We start from the raw sequence: 17,593 nt of genomic DNA on the forward strand, positions 1-17,593 counted from the left end.
TGCCAAGCCCAGCAACAAGGACGGCATTCAACCTGCAATGCACCAGCGAAACCCTTACAAGCCTCCTTGGGTAAACATAGTTCAGGGAACCATAAGCATTTTCTCCCTCATTCATCCTGGAATAACCTGGGAAAAGGTTTGTGAGAAAACAGATAATGAATTAACTAGTCTGAGTTAATTGGGTATGTTTGCACTTAGAGGCAGAGAGTTTATCATCAGAGGAACGCAAGGTCACGGGGCGGAGGTAGATGTTCCCTGGATGCTGCTGGATAGTATGGATTAGAGATTGGTGAATGAAAGCTGTAGAAATTATACAATTGCACTGAATTATAGCCCAAAAAGGAGGAGAGATGCCCAGGGCCTCTTCCCTTCTGCATGTGACCCTTCCTCCAGGTTTGGATCCTTTGAGTCAGGTTCATATTAGCAAGATTAATTTGCTGCGGCGTATCACGGCTTGTCAAGCTGTAGTAAAAAGTTACTTTACTGCTTACAGAGCTGTTCTGATGGTGAATTTGTAGCTGGCAAAATCTGCTGGAGAAATGGATTTAGCCAAGGGGAAACAAGAGCAGAATTTGCAACCAACTATCGCTCAGTTATTACAGATCGTTTCCTCCTTTCTGCTTTCCAAGGACTCAGCTTTGGACTTCTCCAAGACCTTGCTGGCCACAATGAATCAAAATGATGATCCCCTAAAATGATAATTTGTTTGAAGATGGAAATATTGCAATGGTGTACACCATCAAAAGAAACCTCCTTTATCCCATCAGAAACTTTGCAGCAGCAAACAATGTTGTATGAGGTTTCCAAAGGCTATGAACGGCCTCAAGTTGCGCCAGAGGAGGTTTAGGATTGATATTAGGAAAAATTTCTTCACCGAAAGGGATATCAAGCCTTGGAAAAGGCTGCCCAGGGAAGTAGTGGAGTCACCAGTCCCCAAAGGTATTCAAAAGCCGGGCAGAGGTGGTGCTGAGGGACATGGTTTAGTGGTGGTTTTGTCAGTGTTGGGTTGATGGTTGGACTCCATGATCTTAAAGGTCCCTTCGAATCTCAACAATTCTGTGATTCCACTTAAAGAGTGGGTGGTAAGAGGATGGGGCCAGACTCTTTTCAGTGGTGTCCAGTGACAGGACAAGGGGCAACGGGCACAAACTGGAACACAGAAAATTCCATCTGAGCATGAGGAAAAACTTCTTTCCTGTGAGGGTGGCAGAGCCCTGGAAGAGGCTGCCCAGAGAGGTGGGGGAGTCTCCTTCTCTGGAGACATTCAAACCCCACCTGGACGCGTTCCTGTCCAACCTGCTCTGGGTGACCCTGCTCTGGCAGGGGGTTGGACTGGATGATCTCCAGAGGTCCCTTCTGACCCCTGCCATCCTGTGATTCTGTGATTATAAAAAAGCCGTCTGTGGGACACAGTATGTATCAGAATCACAGTTAAATCATGGTTTCTATTTGCCTCTTTTAGTTGTGTTATCATGCAATAAAACCCTCAGTGCTCCTCTCTGGCATAGCACCTGGACTGTGAAAGAACTGATCTTCACAGAGACGTTGCCAGTGAACTCACCTCAGGTCAGTTCCTTATTCCTGTTTGTATTTTGGCAGCGCGCAATGGCCCAAACAAGATTGGATCACTCCAAGCGCTGAGCAAACACAAAGTGATCAAGTCATGCAGTGCTAGAGGTGCCCAAGGTAGAGCACCTGATGTATCTTAAAGGGCTTAACTCATCTTTAACCAAGAGATTAATTTGCAACTCGAGGGAATAACAAAAGACTCCAAAACCCTGCAAATTCACCAAGTGCGTTACATCGCTGCACATGAAGAACCAAACATCACCTTCTAGGAGGGAATATCCCCTGTTCAACATATTCATCAGTGACCTGGATGAGGGGACAGAGTGTATCCTCAGCAAGTTTGCTGATGATACCAAGTTGGGTGGGGTGGCTGACACCCCGGAGGGCCGTGCTGCCATCCAGAGAGACCTGGACAGGCTGGAGAGCTGGGCAAGGAAGAACCTCATGAGGTTCAACAGGGAAAAGTGTAAGGTGCTACACCTGGGCAAGAAGAATGTCAGGCACCAATACAGGTTAGGCGTGGACCTGCTGGAGCCAAGCTCCGAAGAGAAAGATCTGGGAGTCCTGGTAGACAGCAAAATGACAATGAGCAAGCAGTGTGCTCTTCTGGCCAGGAAGGCCAACGGAATCCTGGGCTGCATAGGGAAGAGTGTGGCCAGTAGGTCGAGGGAAGTCATTCTCCCCCTCTACTCTGCACTGGTGAGGCCACAACTGGAATACTGCGTCCAGTTCTGGGCTCCCCAATTCAAGAGGGACAGGGAACTACTGGAAAGAGTCCAGTGTAGGGCAACAAAGATGATTAAGGGATTGGAGCATCTCCCTTATGAGGAAAGGCTGAGAGAGCTGGGACTCTTTAGCCTGGAGAAGAGAAGGCTGAGGGGAGACCTTATTAATGCCTATAAGTATCTGAAGGGTGGGTTGAAGGAGGAGGGAGCCAGACTCTTTTCAGTGGTTGCCAGTGAGAGGACGAGGGGCAACGGGCACAAGTTGGAACATAGGAGGTTCCACTCGAATATGAGGAAGAATTTCTTCACGGTGAGGGTGCCAGAGCCCTGGAACAGGCTGCCCAGGGAGGGTGTGGAGTCCCCTTCTTTGGAGATTTTCAAGACCCGCCTGGATGCAGTCCTGAGTAGCATTCTCTAAGCAATCCTGCTTCAGCAGGGGAGTTGCACTAGATGATCTATATGGTCCCTTCCAACTCTAAAAAAAATTCAGTGAAATTCAGTGAAATCTTAATAGATTTAGCATAAATTTAAAAGAAAAGACCAATTCTTTGGCGTCTCTCAGCCACCAAGCTGTAATTCCTGCTCCGGAGAGCGGGAAGGAAGGTGTCAAGCCTGGGTGAGCTCAGACTGCTCTGCCCTTCCATCGCCCTTCCTCGTCGCCGTGCCTGGCAGCCTCCAGATAGCACGAATAAACCAGCTTTACAAATTGATTATATGCTAAAAATGCAAATTTCCAGGAGTCTTTGAGATATGAGCGTCTTGGGGTTAAGTGACTCGGATAACGCTTAACTTCAGAATTCAGCTGGCATTGTATTATTTATATTTCGGATTTTATTAATAGAGAGGCTGAAGAGTTTAACCTCCTGCTTCTCCCGTGCTTATACGATGACGCAAAGCTCTTGGGGTTGCAACACTACGAAGCCAACTTAAAACCCATGACAGAATGATGTAGGGTTGGAAGGGACCTCTGGAGATCATCTAGTCCAACCCCCCTGCCAAAGCAGGTCCACCCAGGCAGGTTGCACAGGAACGAGTCCAGGCGGGTTTGGAATGTCTCCAGAGAAGGAGACTCCCCCACCTCTCTGGGCAGCCTCTTCCAGGGCTCTGCCACCCTCACAGGAAAGAAGTTCCTCCTCATGTTGAGATGGAACTTCTTAAGTTCCAGTTTGTGCCCGTTACCTCTTGTCCTCACATCCATTCACTGTGCTGGCATAATCTGTAGAATTTAAATCGCTCTGTGCGGCACCTGATTTGAACAGATCCCAGGAAAAAAAAAGAAAGAAGGGGAAAAAAAGGGTGGTGACGATGATGTTACCTTTTAAACTTAGATGCATTGCTCTTTCCACAAGGATATTGACAGCAACCGTGTTTTCCAGAAACATCAGGCCGTCTTCTTGTGGTTTGCCATCGGTGATTTCTGAACTTACGACACCCAGTTTCTGACTCTGATTTTCAGAGACCTCTTGGCTCAGGTCAGGGGTTTTCTCGGTGCCTTCATCTTCGCTGTTGCTGTACTCCTCAGCACAGGGAATTTCGCCGGGCAGAGCAGCGGGAGTGGAAGAAAGGACGACGTGAACACGTACAGCAGCTCCTGCCAGGTCTGCGGCGTTGGACCTGAACAACGGATAAACCCCTGCAAGAGAAATCACAAACAACCAGCTAAACAAGCCGAAGAAAAACCAGGATCTCAGAAAATGGCTGGTCCAGTTCATGACAGTAACAACCTCCCATCGGACCAGAAGAATTAATTTTGATTTTCAATGTAATTTCTATACAAGGTATCACCCAGCTCGTGGGTAGAAGTAGCAGCTTGTAAAGGTTAAAAACAGGTGAACAATCCCCCAAAGTTTTGATGACACAAAACTGGGAGCGGTGGCTGACACACCAGAAGGCTGTGCCACCATCCAGCAAGACCTGGACAGGCTGAAGAGGTGCGTGGAGAGGAACCTCATGAAGTTCAACAAGGGCAAGTGCAGGGCGCTGCACAATGGGGAGGAATAACCTCAGGGACCAGGACAGCTTAGAGGTTGACCTGCTGGAGAGCAGCTCTGAGGAAAAAGACCTGGGAGTCCTGGGGGACAACAGGATGACCATGAGCCAAAAATGTGCCCTTGTGGCCAAGAAGGCCAATGGCATCCTGGGGGGCATCAGGAAGAGTGTGGCCAGCAGGTGGAGGGAGGTCATCCTCCCCCTCTGCTCTGCCCTGCCCTGGGGAGGCCACAGCTGGAGCACCGGGACCAGTTCTGGGCTCCCCAGTTCAAAAAGGACAGGGAACTTCTGGAGAGGGGACAGCAGAGGACCACAAACATGATGAGGGGCCTAGAACATCTCTCTGAGGAGGAAAGGTTGAGGGGACTTGGGGCTTTTTAGTCTGGAGAAGAGAAGGCCGAGGGGGGATGTGATCAATGCCTATAAATACTTAAAAGGTGGGTGTCAGGAGGATGGGGCCAGGCTTTTTTCAGTGGTGCCCAGTGACAGGACAAGAGGGAACGGGCACAAACTTGAACATAAGAAGTTCCATCTCAACATGAGGAGAAACTTCTTCACTTTGCGGGTGGCAGAGCCCTGGAAGAGGCTGCCCAGAGAGGTGGTGGAGTCTCCTTCTCTGGAGACATTCCTGTGCAACCTGCTCTGGGTGGACCTGCTTTGGTGGGGGGTTGGACTGGATGATCTCCAGAGGTCTCTTCCAACCCCATATCATTCTGTGATTCTATAAATTGCGTACACCTTCACTGGCAGCTCAGATAACTATTTTAAAGCACATAAACTCACTGAGAGCCCTGGAAATAATGCCTCTGCATAATTTTATAGACATATATGGAGAATACATATGTATATAGCATAAAAAATTTGCTTTAACTCTTGTTTCTTCAAAAGAAGAGCCAATGACATGTCCACACAGCTAGTGGCTGATGGATACAGCGTAAATAACCGAATAGAGGAGAAGTTTCCACAACCTTCTCAGTTCTTAGTCTTGTGCTCTGACCGCAGGCACTCAGCCTCCCGGAGAGACGTTATTCTTACTGTTTCTCACTCTATCGCGATGCCCAAACTGTAATTCTGAAGAAATATTCTTCATCAACCCACACATGCCAATTGCTCTCCCCGTCACTGATCATCACCCAATTTTTCACCCATTTGAACTTGCTAAGTTTTGATTTCAGAGAGTTTTAACCTTGTTTATCTTCAGCGAAAGGAGGAGTTGAGTGCGTGTTGCACACAGGACAAAACTAAGCTGTAAATACTTTGCTTAAAGTCATTAGAGAAGTAACCCAACTAAAATATCGATAAAGAGGAAAGAAACACAATGATGTTCTTTAGGAACTCACCACTAACACTTAGCGTTGTCCTTGACCCCTCTGCTAATGCTGTGAGGTCCATGTAGGCAGAGCCAATAAGACGATCTGTATCAAGCGGCCTTTCCACATCATTTTCTTTACCGTACGCCCACCACACCTGGATTTCTAGTTTCTCCTCTCTGAAGAACCAAAGAAGTCCTTGGCTCCTTCTCAGAGCCACCTTGTTTGCTTTCTTAAAGTTCACCGTAACGTTCTTGGTGTCGTCACTCAATTTGGGCCTCCGAAGCAAAGTCCACGTGGCTTCCTGGTTATAAAGCTTATACCTGAGGTAGCAATAAGTGCTTTTATTGAGGTGGGTCTGGCCTGCGAGCAGCACACAGTGCGCTGGCAGCCACACTCTTGGAGTTGAGATGGTCACGATCACCGGATCGGCATTTTGCTCCCATTCGTCGCTCTCATCCAAGCTGTCTTCCTGGCTGTTCCAACCCAAGAGCTTAGCGGCCTCCAGAACACGTTCTCTGTCCTCCTGATGAGCAAAGGTGACAGAAAGTTCCAGTCCTCCCACGATGGCCTGCATGACGTTTGTGCAGCACGAAGGCATTAAATCTTCAGGCAGGGTAACCGGGTACCAGCCTGTAATACCTTCAGGAGCAAAAAAAAAAAAAAAAGGTCATAATTAGACTTATCCTACCTTTTAAAAACATCGGTAAAGAATTTTCCGCTCTCTGGTCATTAGTCAAGGGCCAGGACTCAAAGTGTTTATTTCTTGTGAAAGTTTGGAATTTGTCAAATGATTTTTAACCTGAAAAAGCAGCAAATTGTTAGAGCTCAGAAAACCTCACCAGTAGTTGTGATCCCAAAGGCATTTTACTTTCCGTTTCTTTAACGACGCTCATTTTATGACAAAACTATATCCCTTCAATCTCCAATTATAAAATCAGGCATTCTATTTTTTTTTCCTTCTCTTCTCTTCCCATTAAAAATAAACCCAAAACTTCATATTGGAGAAAACTAGCACTATACTGAGATTAAAGCAGAAATAACCAAGATGATATTGAAAAATTTATTATTCCAAGACATTATCATCACAAACGAACTCTAGATAGAGGAGAGATATTTTACATTTAGCTTAGAAAAAGTTAATGCAACTGTTTTCTAACCTATTATAGACTTTGTTTCCAGCTTTGACGTCTCAAAAGCAATCATAAATCCTCCACTGAACACTACAACCGTTGGACTTTCCATCTTAAAGTAGAAAATAAATGGCACTGAATAAAATACTAAGGAGGTTAATATTCATTCAGCAACTACGCATCCTGCACCCTCAAAACTGACCTTCAAACAACAATCCTTAAATGAGTTTTCTAATACAGGATTTTTAATAAAGGCATGTGCAACTTTGGTCTAAAAAAAAAAAAAAATCAAAATAAAATCCCCCCAAAAGGGAGTGAAAATTGTTTTAAGCAATTACTGTAGCATTTACTCACAACGTCAGCAGTTTAAGGCTGCTGTATTACCTGATCTTCTTCTCAGCAGGTCTCTGGTTGGAATTTTGACTGTCCCAAGAAGATAATCTCTTGATGCCCGAGCTGCCAATGTCTCAGCGGCTGGAAAATAAATCATTTTGCAAAGACAATGAATTAGAAAACAAGGTTTAAAAACCATTCAGACGGTGCCTCCTTTGAAAGAAAGCTGTATTGCCTCAAGAGCAAACAGCTGAGCTGTCCTACTGAAAACACTTCTAACCCACAAAAAAGGGACAAAGCCAAAACAAAGGGCCCAGTATGTACCAGGCCAAAATCTGTGAGAAACAGGGTGTGAACAAAACATATGTGTAGGCATTTCCAGTGCACACCCACTGCAGGATACCTGCTCCACCACCACTGAATTTGGGGAAACTTTTAGGGGATATTTCCATAGACGAACAGTAAATAACCAGTGGGGACCTCGTGGTCAGTTCATAGAATCATAGAATAGCTCAGGTTGGAAGGGACCTTAAAGACCATCCAGTTCCAACCCCCTGCCATGGGCAGGGACACCTCCCACCAGACCAGGTTGCTCCAAGCCCCCTCCAACCTGGCCTTGAACCCCTCCAGGGATGGGGCAGCCACAGCTTCTCTGGGCAACCTGGGCCAGGCTCTCACCACCCTCACAGCAGAGAAGTTCTTCCCCACATCTCAGCTCAATCTCCCCTCTTTCAGTGTCAAACCCTTCCCCCTCCTCCTGTGGCTCCCCTCCCTCATCAAGAGTCCCTCCCCAGCTTTCCTGGAGCCCCTCCCTTGAGGGACTGGAAGGTGCTCGAAGGTCTCCCCGGAGCCTTCTCTTCTCCAGGCTGAATCCCCCCAACTCTCACAGCCTGTGTTCAGTGACTCTAACAACGTGCCACTCATGACTTTTCTCCTCCAGGAGTCATGTTTAGGGAATGGCATCTTATGGGAAAGCTGGGGAGGGACTCTTGATCAGGGGGTAGAGTGATATGATAAGGTGTAATGGCATCAAACTGGAAGAAAGGAGATTTAGATGAGATCTGGGGAAGAAATTCTTTGCTGTGAGGGTGGTGAGAGCCTGGCCCAGGTTGCCCAGAGAAGCTGTGGCTGCCCCATCCCTGGAGGTCTTCAAGGTCAGGCTGGATGAAGCTTTGAGCAACCTGGTCTAGGTTACTAGATTACTAGTAACATGTTGTTACGCTGTAAAAGAATCCTGCCTGTCTGTCACAGGATCATTGGAGGATTTTAAGGAATCACTTCACTGAACATCCATTACCTCGTTGATGAAGTGGAGGCAATGGGGGTTGGACTAGAAGATCTCCAGAGGTCCTGTCCAACCCCATATCATTCTGTGTTTCTGTGAATAAGGCACGCACATACAAAGGCAGGGTGCTCCAAGAGTCAAGCACTATTACTATTAATTGCATTAGCTTTTCATTTAAAAGGTGACCTTGATCATCTGGACTCTTAGAAACCTTAATTCTTTGCACAAGGAGAACAGTATCTCCCAAAGCCTTCTTTGAAGACAGTTTAGGTAATTACATCTATTAGGGATTGCAAAGAATATTCTCTCTTCTAAACTAAAAATTAAGGGGACTGGATCATTCTGCAACAGCATTCGGTCATCGCCATCGCTCGTCCTTACCTGACTTGGTGCTCTGATGGTAGATAGAGAAGATGATATTGGCAGACTGTAAGAGTTCCGCCAGAGAAGAGGCTTCTCCGCTGCTTTTCTGGATGACGAGGTTACAAGGAAACTCAAGGTGGTGCTGGAACTCAGGGCAGAAAGTACGAGCCACGGCTCGCGTGTTGCGTCTCTCTGCCTCGGGCAGGAAGGAGAGATGCACAGAGACGTAAGCGTTAACTCCCACACCTGCGTAGTACCGGACCGAAGGGTTCTTTTGTGCCACAGCCCTTCATTCAGCATGAAAAAAGAAAAGAAGACAGAGAATTAATATAATGTACAAGGAATCCAGGAATCAACACAATTAAAGCAGTGGTTTCAAGTCTTCGTGGTGAAAAGATTGGACAAAACAGTGAATGCTGTAAATCAAAACAGATGTGGGTTCCGGCTGCGTATTATTTTTCACCATTTTTTTTTTCATCCGAACATACTAGGAATACTGTGCTCGTATCATTGTCAGGATCTGAGACCAAAGTGGCTGAGAAAGTACTGAGCGCTTTTAAAACCATCCCCCACTGTAGAAAAAACTGGAGGATAACTTCCCAGAGAACCTTGCTCTAGAAGGAAGCAAAAGGCCAAGCCAAATTATTTTTACAGATTAGTACTGACAAGCAAAAGGAGGTGAAATCAGCAGATGGAATTATTTACTAGTAAAACAGATTACTTAGACCCTACACCTGAAAGTCTCTTCTCCCAAGGAACAGGCAATAGAACAAGAGGAAACGGCCTCAAGTTGCGCCAGAGGAGGTTTAGGATGGAGATTAGGAAAAATTCCTTCCCCGAAAGGATTGTCAAGCCTTGGAAGAGGCTGCCCAGGGCAGTGGTGGAGTCCCCATCCCTGGAGGGATTTAAAAGCCGGGCAGACGTGGTGCTGAGGGACATGAGTCAGTGGTGGGTTTGTCAGTGTTGGGTTGATGGTTGGACTCGATAATCTGAAAGGTCCCTTCCAATCTACACAATTCTATGATTGTGTGAGGAGTGTGAGGTCATTCCACCTTCTTAACTTCTCCAAGCACCATACAGGAGTGATCCTCATCTTACAGAGTCTACTTGAATATAAGATGGATCAGGAGCTCAGCAACACTGAGAAAGGGTCAGTGAGCAGCACTCTGGAATGACAGGAGCCATCCTTCTGTCATGGAATCGGCTCCTCCTCTTCTAGCCCCTTCTATCTTAATTCTTGAAAATCATAGAATCATAGAATGGTTAGAGTTGGAAGGGACCTTAAAGATCATTGAGTTCCAACCCCCCTGGAGGAGGTTCCTGCCCCCTTCCATCACATATTGGAACTAAGTTCAGGTGATACCACGCACTTAGAGCAGTAGTCTTTGGGTGAAAAGGAACACGTTTCATTTACTAGTTAATTTATTGATGTTTCCACAGTGAAATTCAAGAAAACAAATCTCAGCTAGTTTTTAAATAGCATCAGTAACACCAAGAGCCAATTCCCCAAATAGGTACCATTTTATATCTGCCTTTCATGTAGAAAAATGTGGAAATATAGAAAAATGTGCCCTTACAGTCTCTAGCTCTCTGCAGAACGAATGCTATCACACTGTACTGCAGCTTAAAGGACAAAAATAACCACTGATGTTCTTGTAAAGTTGTTTTCACTTCTTATCAGGACCCGGTTTGAATCTCGGTCTCTGCAGACGGAAAGTTGGCCAGTTACAATTTGTTCTAATCCAATGTCTCAGCTTTCTGCCTCCAGATAAAGCTATTCTAAGAGAAAAACCCTCCTTTTTGAATTAGGGTTTACCTGGCCGCCGCTTGCAAACCAGCTGCTCTGTGTATTTGTACGGAAAGAGAAACAGCTTGAGCAGTTATCCCGGCTGCTGTTTTCATGGATCGTTGGTATCTCACGCTCACATCAAGCAAGCCTGGATTAAATGAAAGAAAGAAAGGAATGGTCAGCTTCTTTATACAGTTATATCCAATATAATCAACACAGTTATATCTCTTAAAACAAAGCTTACTCTACTAACGCAAAAAATAAATCCATATGAAATCCATTGGGATGGTGCAAAATGCTCTATTTCAGACAGACGTTATGGCTTGATAGGGGGAAATTTAAGGATTACATCCTGCAACCTGACCTACAGATCAGATGCTTTTAATGGCTCCTTCCTGTTGGCAAATTTATGGCAAAGTGAAACCAGGGGAGGCTCCTTAACCCACCCGCGCCCTCATGTGTGCGTTCATTGTAATACTTTTAAAATATCCTCCTGCAGTATTTCAAGACATCTTTTTTATAGCACTGCAGTGACAAAATCTTCAAAGAGACAGATATTCTGCTGCTGCGCGTGGCCAACCTATTATAAAATAATTGAAGGATACTCAACTCCCTCTCCCGCCCCAGCTTTCTTTATGGCCAATTTTTCCAAGAAACTGCCTCAGATTTCCCTCCGTCGCCCTCCCAGAGCTGACATTTGTATTATCTGAAAGAACCACAGCAGAAAAGAAAGATGGCTCTGCCCACACCACGTACCATAAACAGCCCTCCTTCAGATCTCCCGTTCCCTGCCCGACTCGGGAAGCTTAATTACAGACTGCGGCTTATGTGGCAACGAAGCAGTTCAATACAGACGGAGGGCTTTTTAAAACTTGTCAGGAGTTTGAGAGTTGTTTGTGTTTAATCACTTATTTTTCACTAGGTGTGGTGATAGCGAAAGCTGGGAGGAAGAACACCCAGGGCTGGTACCAGCTGCCGACACAAATACATATTTTTATTTCCCCTGGCAGCAAATACACAGATTTTCCGTTTTTAAATATAGAGTGAAAACGCACAAGCCTTCCTTACCTGAAGACCGCAGATGAAATTCCTCTGAGGAATCAGTCCTGGGGACCAAGGGAAGGTTAAAAGTCTGTATCCCTATTTCTTCACGATGCTGCATAGTCACCATGGCACACAGCCGGGACAAAGGCAGGGTCCCTTTGGCAACCATCTGGTCTCTGACATTTGGGTAATAATACCTGGTGAGAAACCAAGAAGCAGCATCAATCACGTTGTTTTGATGATGACAAAAGGATCATTATTTCTCCCAAGACTGTAGGTAAGTCAATTTTAATTTGCGTGTCTTCGAACACTTGTTAGTCCCCTGACAGCTAAGGGATGAACTCAAGTAGTGAATTGAAAAATTCACTAAGAAAAAAAATTCACAAAGAAAAAAAAACCCAGTAAGTGCTCAAGTAGATAATGCACCAAATACAGCAAGAAACTATAAAAAATCGGCATCCTCAAGGAAAACAAGAAAAGGATCCAGCACCAAATATTCTCCGCTCTCAACTGCCATTAATAAATAAAACTGCTACTTGCAGAACAGATTTATGGTATCATTTTCTGAGTGTAAATTACAGGGATCTGTTGGTAAGTTTTTTCCATTTCAAATATTGCCAACTGGCAAGAGGATGTTTAGAGAATTCTTCCGGCTTGATAATTGGCTCTTTTCACCCCAAACAGCCTAAATTTACCAGCCGCTACCAGTGATCAGTCAGGGCAAGATGAAATCGGAGTCCAATCGTGCTCAGGAAACAGAGCTAAAGCACATTTTTGAAATGCCAGGTACTAACAATTAATTACCAACATTAATGAAAACACATCCAGCATGTAGCAATGCTCATGCAAACTTACAAATTTAAAATAGCTTGGTTTGTTTACTACAGAATGGAGACATTATAATTATTATAACTATGCTTTTCTAAAGCTACCTGTCTTCACAGTCTCTGCTTTCCGTTATTAGTAATTACTGTCAGTTGCCAAAGAAACTACAATTCAAACTTACAAACATTTTGTAATATATTCTCTTATACTCGGTGACTTGTATTAGGGAAAAAAAAAAACCCACAAAATAAGGAAATTATATTGCCAGGGTGCTATTAAGTAAAAATTTAGATGCGCCAAGGGTTTAAACACTGCTTTTAGATCACTATGCGGATAACAAAGTGGAAGAAAGCAAAGTAAGAGCACAGACTTTCTAGTGAAGTTGTAAAAAGAAAAGAGTAATCAGCACTCCTGGAGGGGAAAAAAGACTCCTATGTCTTAAATGCAGATATTCATCACCAAATGTTGATGAGCTCACCATTTATTCACTTATTATTAAATATCCATCCCACAGCCAGAGATTTTTCAACACCGGATATGTCTCGATCACTATTGCCGTGACATCTACAAAGAACAGGATGTTATTCTGTACCTGCACCAGACTTCAAACGGGATTCCTCCCCCAGCCGCTCCCGGTGCCGTAAATGCACCGACCAGGAGCCTCTGGACTGGGACATCAGTAGGAACCAACAACGAATGATGATGCTCATCGTTAAAGATGGGATCGGGGACGCACAAAGTGGTTGCTGTGCGAAACGGCTTTAATTGGATGCCTACAAGTCAAGCAGAGTTGGTTAAAAACGGTTGCATTTGGGGGTTTTAACCTTTTTTTATTTGCCATCCTTCAGGAGGCAGGACCCGTGGACAATAAGTCTCCTGCCAAAAGGCTTGTTCTTCCGAGTTTCACTTCCCAAATCTTTTACAAGCAATTCATAGATTCATAGATTGGTCCAGGCCAGAAGGGACCTCCAAAGGTCATCTAGTCCGACCTCCCCGCAGTCAGCAGGGACACCCCCAACTAGACCAGGTTGCCCAGGGCCTCGTCGAGCTTCACCTTGAATATCTCAAGGGAAGGGGCCTCAACCACCTCCCTGGGCAACCTCTTCCAGTGTTCCACCACCCGCATGATAAAGAACTTTTTCCTAATATCCAATCTAAATCTCCCCTTCTGCAACTTAAAACCATTGCCCCTCGTCCTGTCACTGCAGGCCTTTGGAAACAGACCCTCCCCAGCCTTCCTGTAGCCCCCCTCAGGTACTGGAAGGCCTCTATGAGGTCTCCCCGGAGCCTCCTTTTCTCCAGGCTGAACAACCCCAGCTCCCTCATACTGTCCTCATAGCAGAGGTGCTCCAACCCTCTGATCATTTTGGTGGCCCTCCTCTGGACCCGCTCCATCAGGTCCATGTCCTTTCTATATTGAGGGCTCCAGACCTGCACACAGTACTCCAGGTGAGGTCTCACCAGAGTAAAGTGGCAGAATCCCCTCTCTGGATCTGCTGGCAACACTTCTTTTGATGCAGCCCAGGATGTGATTGGCCTTCTGGGCTGCGAGAGCACATTGCCTGCTCATGTCCAGCTTCTCGTCCATCAGCACCCCCAAGTCCCTTTCCTCAGGGCTGCTTTCTAATACGTCATCCCCCAGGCTGGATTTATACTGAGGATTGTTTCTTCCCAGGTGCAGAATCCTGCACTTGCTTTTGTTGAACCTCATGAGGTTCAACTGGGCCCACCTCTCCAGCCTGTCCAGGTCCCTCTGAACGACATCCCATCCCTCTGGTGTATCGACAACACCACACAGCTTGGTGTCATCTGCAAACTTGCTGATGGTGCTCTCAATCCCTCTGTCTATGTCTTTGATAAAAATGTTAAACAGTACTGGTCCCAGCACGGACCCTTGAGGGACACCACTTGTCACTGCTCTCCATCTGGACTTAATTTCACGCATTCCCATGAAATTACTGCCACTACTACAGGCTGAAAACCACTGTTAGATGTGGCTGGAGTTGCTACAGAACACACATTAGTGATTCAAAGCATTCAAGATCAACACAAAGTCCTTTTCTACAACTGCAAATACTTAAATACTCCTCAATAATCCTAATGATCTAAAACAGGTGAGTCTTCTCTTGGTGTAACCATGAAAACGAGCATCTTGAAAGGCTTGTGTATAGAATTATAGAATGGTTAGAGTTAGAAGGGACCTTAAAGATCATCAAGTTCCAACCCTCTGGCCATGGACAGGGACACCTCCACTAGAGCAGGCGGAAGGTATATAAAGCCTTCATTGAATTTAACTGTGTACAGTCATAGAATCATAGAATGGTTTAGGTTGGAAGGGACCTTAAAGATCATCCAGGTCCAACCCCACCTCCCACCAGACCAGGTTGCTCAAAGCCCCCTCCAACCTGGCCTTCAACCCCTCCAGGGATGGGGCAGCCACAGCTTCTCGGGGCAACCTGGGCCAGGGTCTCACCACCCTCACAGCAGAGAAGTTCTTCCCCACATCTCATCTCCATCTCCCCTCTTTCAGTGTCAAACCCTTCCCCCTCCTCCTATGGCTCCCCTCCCTCATCAAGAGTCCCTCCCCAGCTTTCCTGGAGCCCCCCCCTTGAGGGACTGGAAGGGGCTCAAAGGTGCCTTCTCTTCTCCAGGCTGAACCCCCTCAACTCTCTCAGCCTGTCCTCACAGCAGAGGGGCTCCAGCCCTCCCAGCATCTCTGTGGCCCTAATACAATCTTAGTACTCCCAGTGAATCTGGAAGTGTTCAAGTTGGTGAAGCCCTCTAGGATTGTTAACAAAAAGGGACCGTGAGAAAAGATGTAGAACTAGATGTCTTTTTTTTTCTGGGAACTTTGTCCTCTGCCTCAGTTGTATGTGGGTCTGAGGAAAGGAAGCACTGGTTGCATTGCGGAAGCTCAGAGAATATAAACCCTTTTATTTAAGCAGTGAGAACATTACTAGGCAATATTTAAATAAAGCAATGCTCTAAATAAGGATATATCGTAAAAAAAAAACCTTACCGTCCTCATGCAATTCGGTTCCTTGCAGCGCCCCAGAACCAGTCTCTTGAACTGGGAAATGGTACTGCACGTAGCAGTCAGCCTCTCCCCAGACGGTGGACTGTAAGGGAGTGAGTCCTTTCACGCTCTCCACGTGGATCTCAAACACGTGCTCCATCAGGTCTTCCCCTTCTTGGTCAAAGTCCTAATAAAACAAAGAAAATCCACATGGAAAGGACGACTCTTTAGGAGTCTGAGGATTGGGAACATGAGATTCTGAGAAGCCTGAGACTGGGGGCTCAGAACCACTACCTGCTATTTTCTCCTTGAAGTTCACAGAAACATCAAAAGCCTGCTGCAGGGCAGTAAAAAAGGCAGTAATACCAAGACTGATGAGGGAAAGTGGGTAAGAAAAAAGTACAAAGAATATAATTCTGCAAAGAATGTGATCATTTTTAACAAAATTGGCTACAGGATCAAAAGAGATTGGGGATCACCGGTCTGTTAGTGAACCCACGGGTAAAATGCTTTTCACGTGTCCCTAAGAACAAAAATGGGAATTTACTGAAAAATACCGCTGTGGGCTTTGCAGGAGGAGGGTCCAGGGAGTGGGAAGGGCGCTGTGTGACAGGAGGAGCCATTCCTTCTTGATTTTTCAGCCTTTGCAGCGCCATTATTTGATCTGCCGACCCCATCGCCAGAATGACCCTCAGGTTTCCACTTCTGCTGCCGGTAAAAACATCTACCACAGGCATAAAGCTGTCCACAGCAACCACCGGGTACTGAGCTTGAAGAAGCAGGTGGGAAATCTTTGGATCTCTAGAACAGATTAAAACAAAAGAAAAACAAACAAAAAAAGCCCCAGCATGAGAAGGAGCCATTTGAATACGAACACGATCACACAAAGCTTATTTCAGATGGGACTTTCAACACGGTCAGAAACCAATCTATCTCCATTCCTCCAAAATTTGCCTCAATGACATTTGTCTTCACAAAGCACAGCCCCACGAGCTGCAGAAAAGGCTATTATTTTCAGCGATGACAAAGCACAGCTTTCCAAAAACTAACACAGCCTTAGCTCTAAGCCCAGAGACCCGTGAGCGCGGTGACGAACTGGAGCGAGACTCCTATTAATATACTCTAGCCCTATTATACTTTTATGAGGCAGTTATTTGCCTTTGGGGACGGAGTAGGGCAGGAAGAAAAGAAGGAACAGGGACAGTCTCCAGGAGAAATGTTAAAACTAATAATACACTGAATACAAGTAAACTCCAGTGGATTTCTGAAACAATTACACAAATGACACACTAATAATTAACAAAGTTGGGGCCAGTCAGCTCCAGCACCATCCGATTTCCACCTATCACTAGTCAGACCAAAATAAAAGGGATTAATCCTTTGCATTAAAAAGAATCTTTTCTGTTTTCCATTAATTTAAATTGTTTTAAGCAGGTATATTAGGTGACTGAACAAGAAGCCAAAACATTGAACCAAAAAGAACAAAGAGCTCTGGAGAGACCCACCAGGTCAGACGAGATTTAAAACAGGAATTATTCAGAGACCTTTTTGATACCACAAGCATTATCCCCAGCAATGGGATCTACACAGAGTGAAATCAGGAACGAAATCACTCCATCAGTCACAATCTTGGAAAATCACCAATGGAAAGCCACACGTCGTTTTCCTGTGCAGTAACTTTGATTTCTTATGCTTTACTCCCTCATAGGACCACAAATTAAATTGGTTCCAAACCTCAAGCAGTATAATGTCTCTATTTCTCTCTGCCCACTTGTATAAAATCATAGAATGGTTCAGGTTGGAAGGGACCTTAAAGACCATCCAGTTCCAACCCCCTGCCATGGGCAGGGACACCTCCCACCAGACCAGGTTGCTCCAAGCCCCATCCAACCTGGCCTTGAACCTCTCCAGGGATGGGGCAGCCACAGCTTCTCTGGGCAACCTGGGCCAGGCTCTCACCACCCTCACAGCAAAGAAGTTCTTCCCCACATCTCATCTCCATCTCCCCTCTTTCAGTGTCAAACCCTTCCCCCTCCTCCTATGGCTCCCCTCCCCGATCAAGAGTCCCTCCCCAGCTTTCCTGGAGCCCCCCCCTTTAGGGACTGGAAGGGGCTCCAAGGTCTCCCCGGAGCCTTCTCTTCTCCAGGCTGAACCCCCCCAACTCTCTCAGCCTGTCCTCACAGCAGAGGGGCTCCAGCCCTTCCAGCATCTC

At 45.9% G+C, this 17,593-nt stretch overlaps 1 protein-coding gene across 2 annotated transcripts in view; it reads right to left on the bottom strand.

The window, feature by feature from the left end:
- The window catches only part of C2CD3 (C2 domain containing 3 centriole elongation regulator), a 69,288-nt gene that overhangs the window by 29,422 nt on the left and 22,273 nt on the right, over positions 1 to 17,593 (bottom strand). For both annotated transcript variants that reach the window (XM_074159311.1, XM_074159321.1), the window contains 9 exons: positions 15,939 to 16,182; positions 15,385 to 15,568; positions 12,958 to 13,138; positions 11,565 to 11,737; positions 10,524 to 10,644; positions 8,726 to 8,994; positions 7,111 to 7,200; positions 5,624 to 6,235; positions 3,610 to 3,927 (listed from right to left, as the gene is read on the bottom strand). In XM_074159311.1, coding sequence (XP_074015412.1) covers positions 3,610 to 3,927; positions 5,624 to 6,235; positions 7,111 to 7,200; positions 8,726 to 8,994; positions 10,524 to 10,644; positions 11,565 to 11,737; positions 12,958 to 13,138; positions 15,385 to 15,568; positions 15,939 to 16,182 — 2,192 coding nt within the window. The remainder of the gene's footprint in view (positions 1 to 3,609; positions 3,928 to 5,623; positions 6,236 to 7,110; positions 7,201 to 8,725; positions 8,995 to 10,523; positions 10,645 to 11,564; positions 11,738 to 12,957; positions 13,139 to 15,384; positions 15,569 to 15,938; positions 16,183 to 17,593) is intronic.

This window comes from Numenius arquata, chromosome 1, assembly GCF_964106895.1.
Source record: "Numenius arquata chromosome 1, bNumArq3.hap1.1, whole genome shotgun sequence".
Taxonomy (NCBI): domain Eukaryota; kingdom Metazoa; phylum Chordata; class Aves; order Charadriiformes; family Scolopacidae; genus Numenius; species Numenius arquata.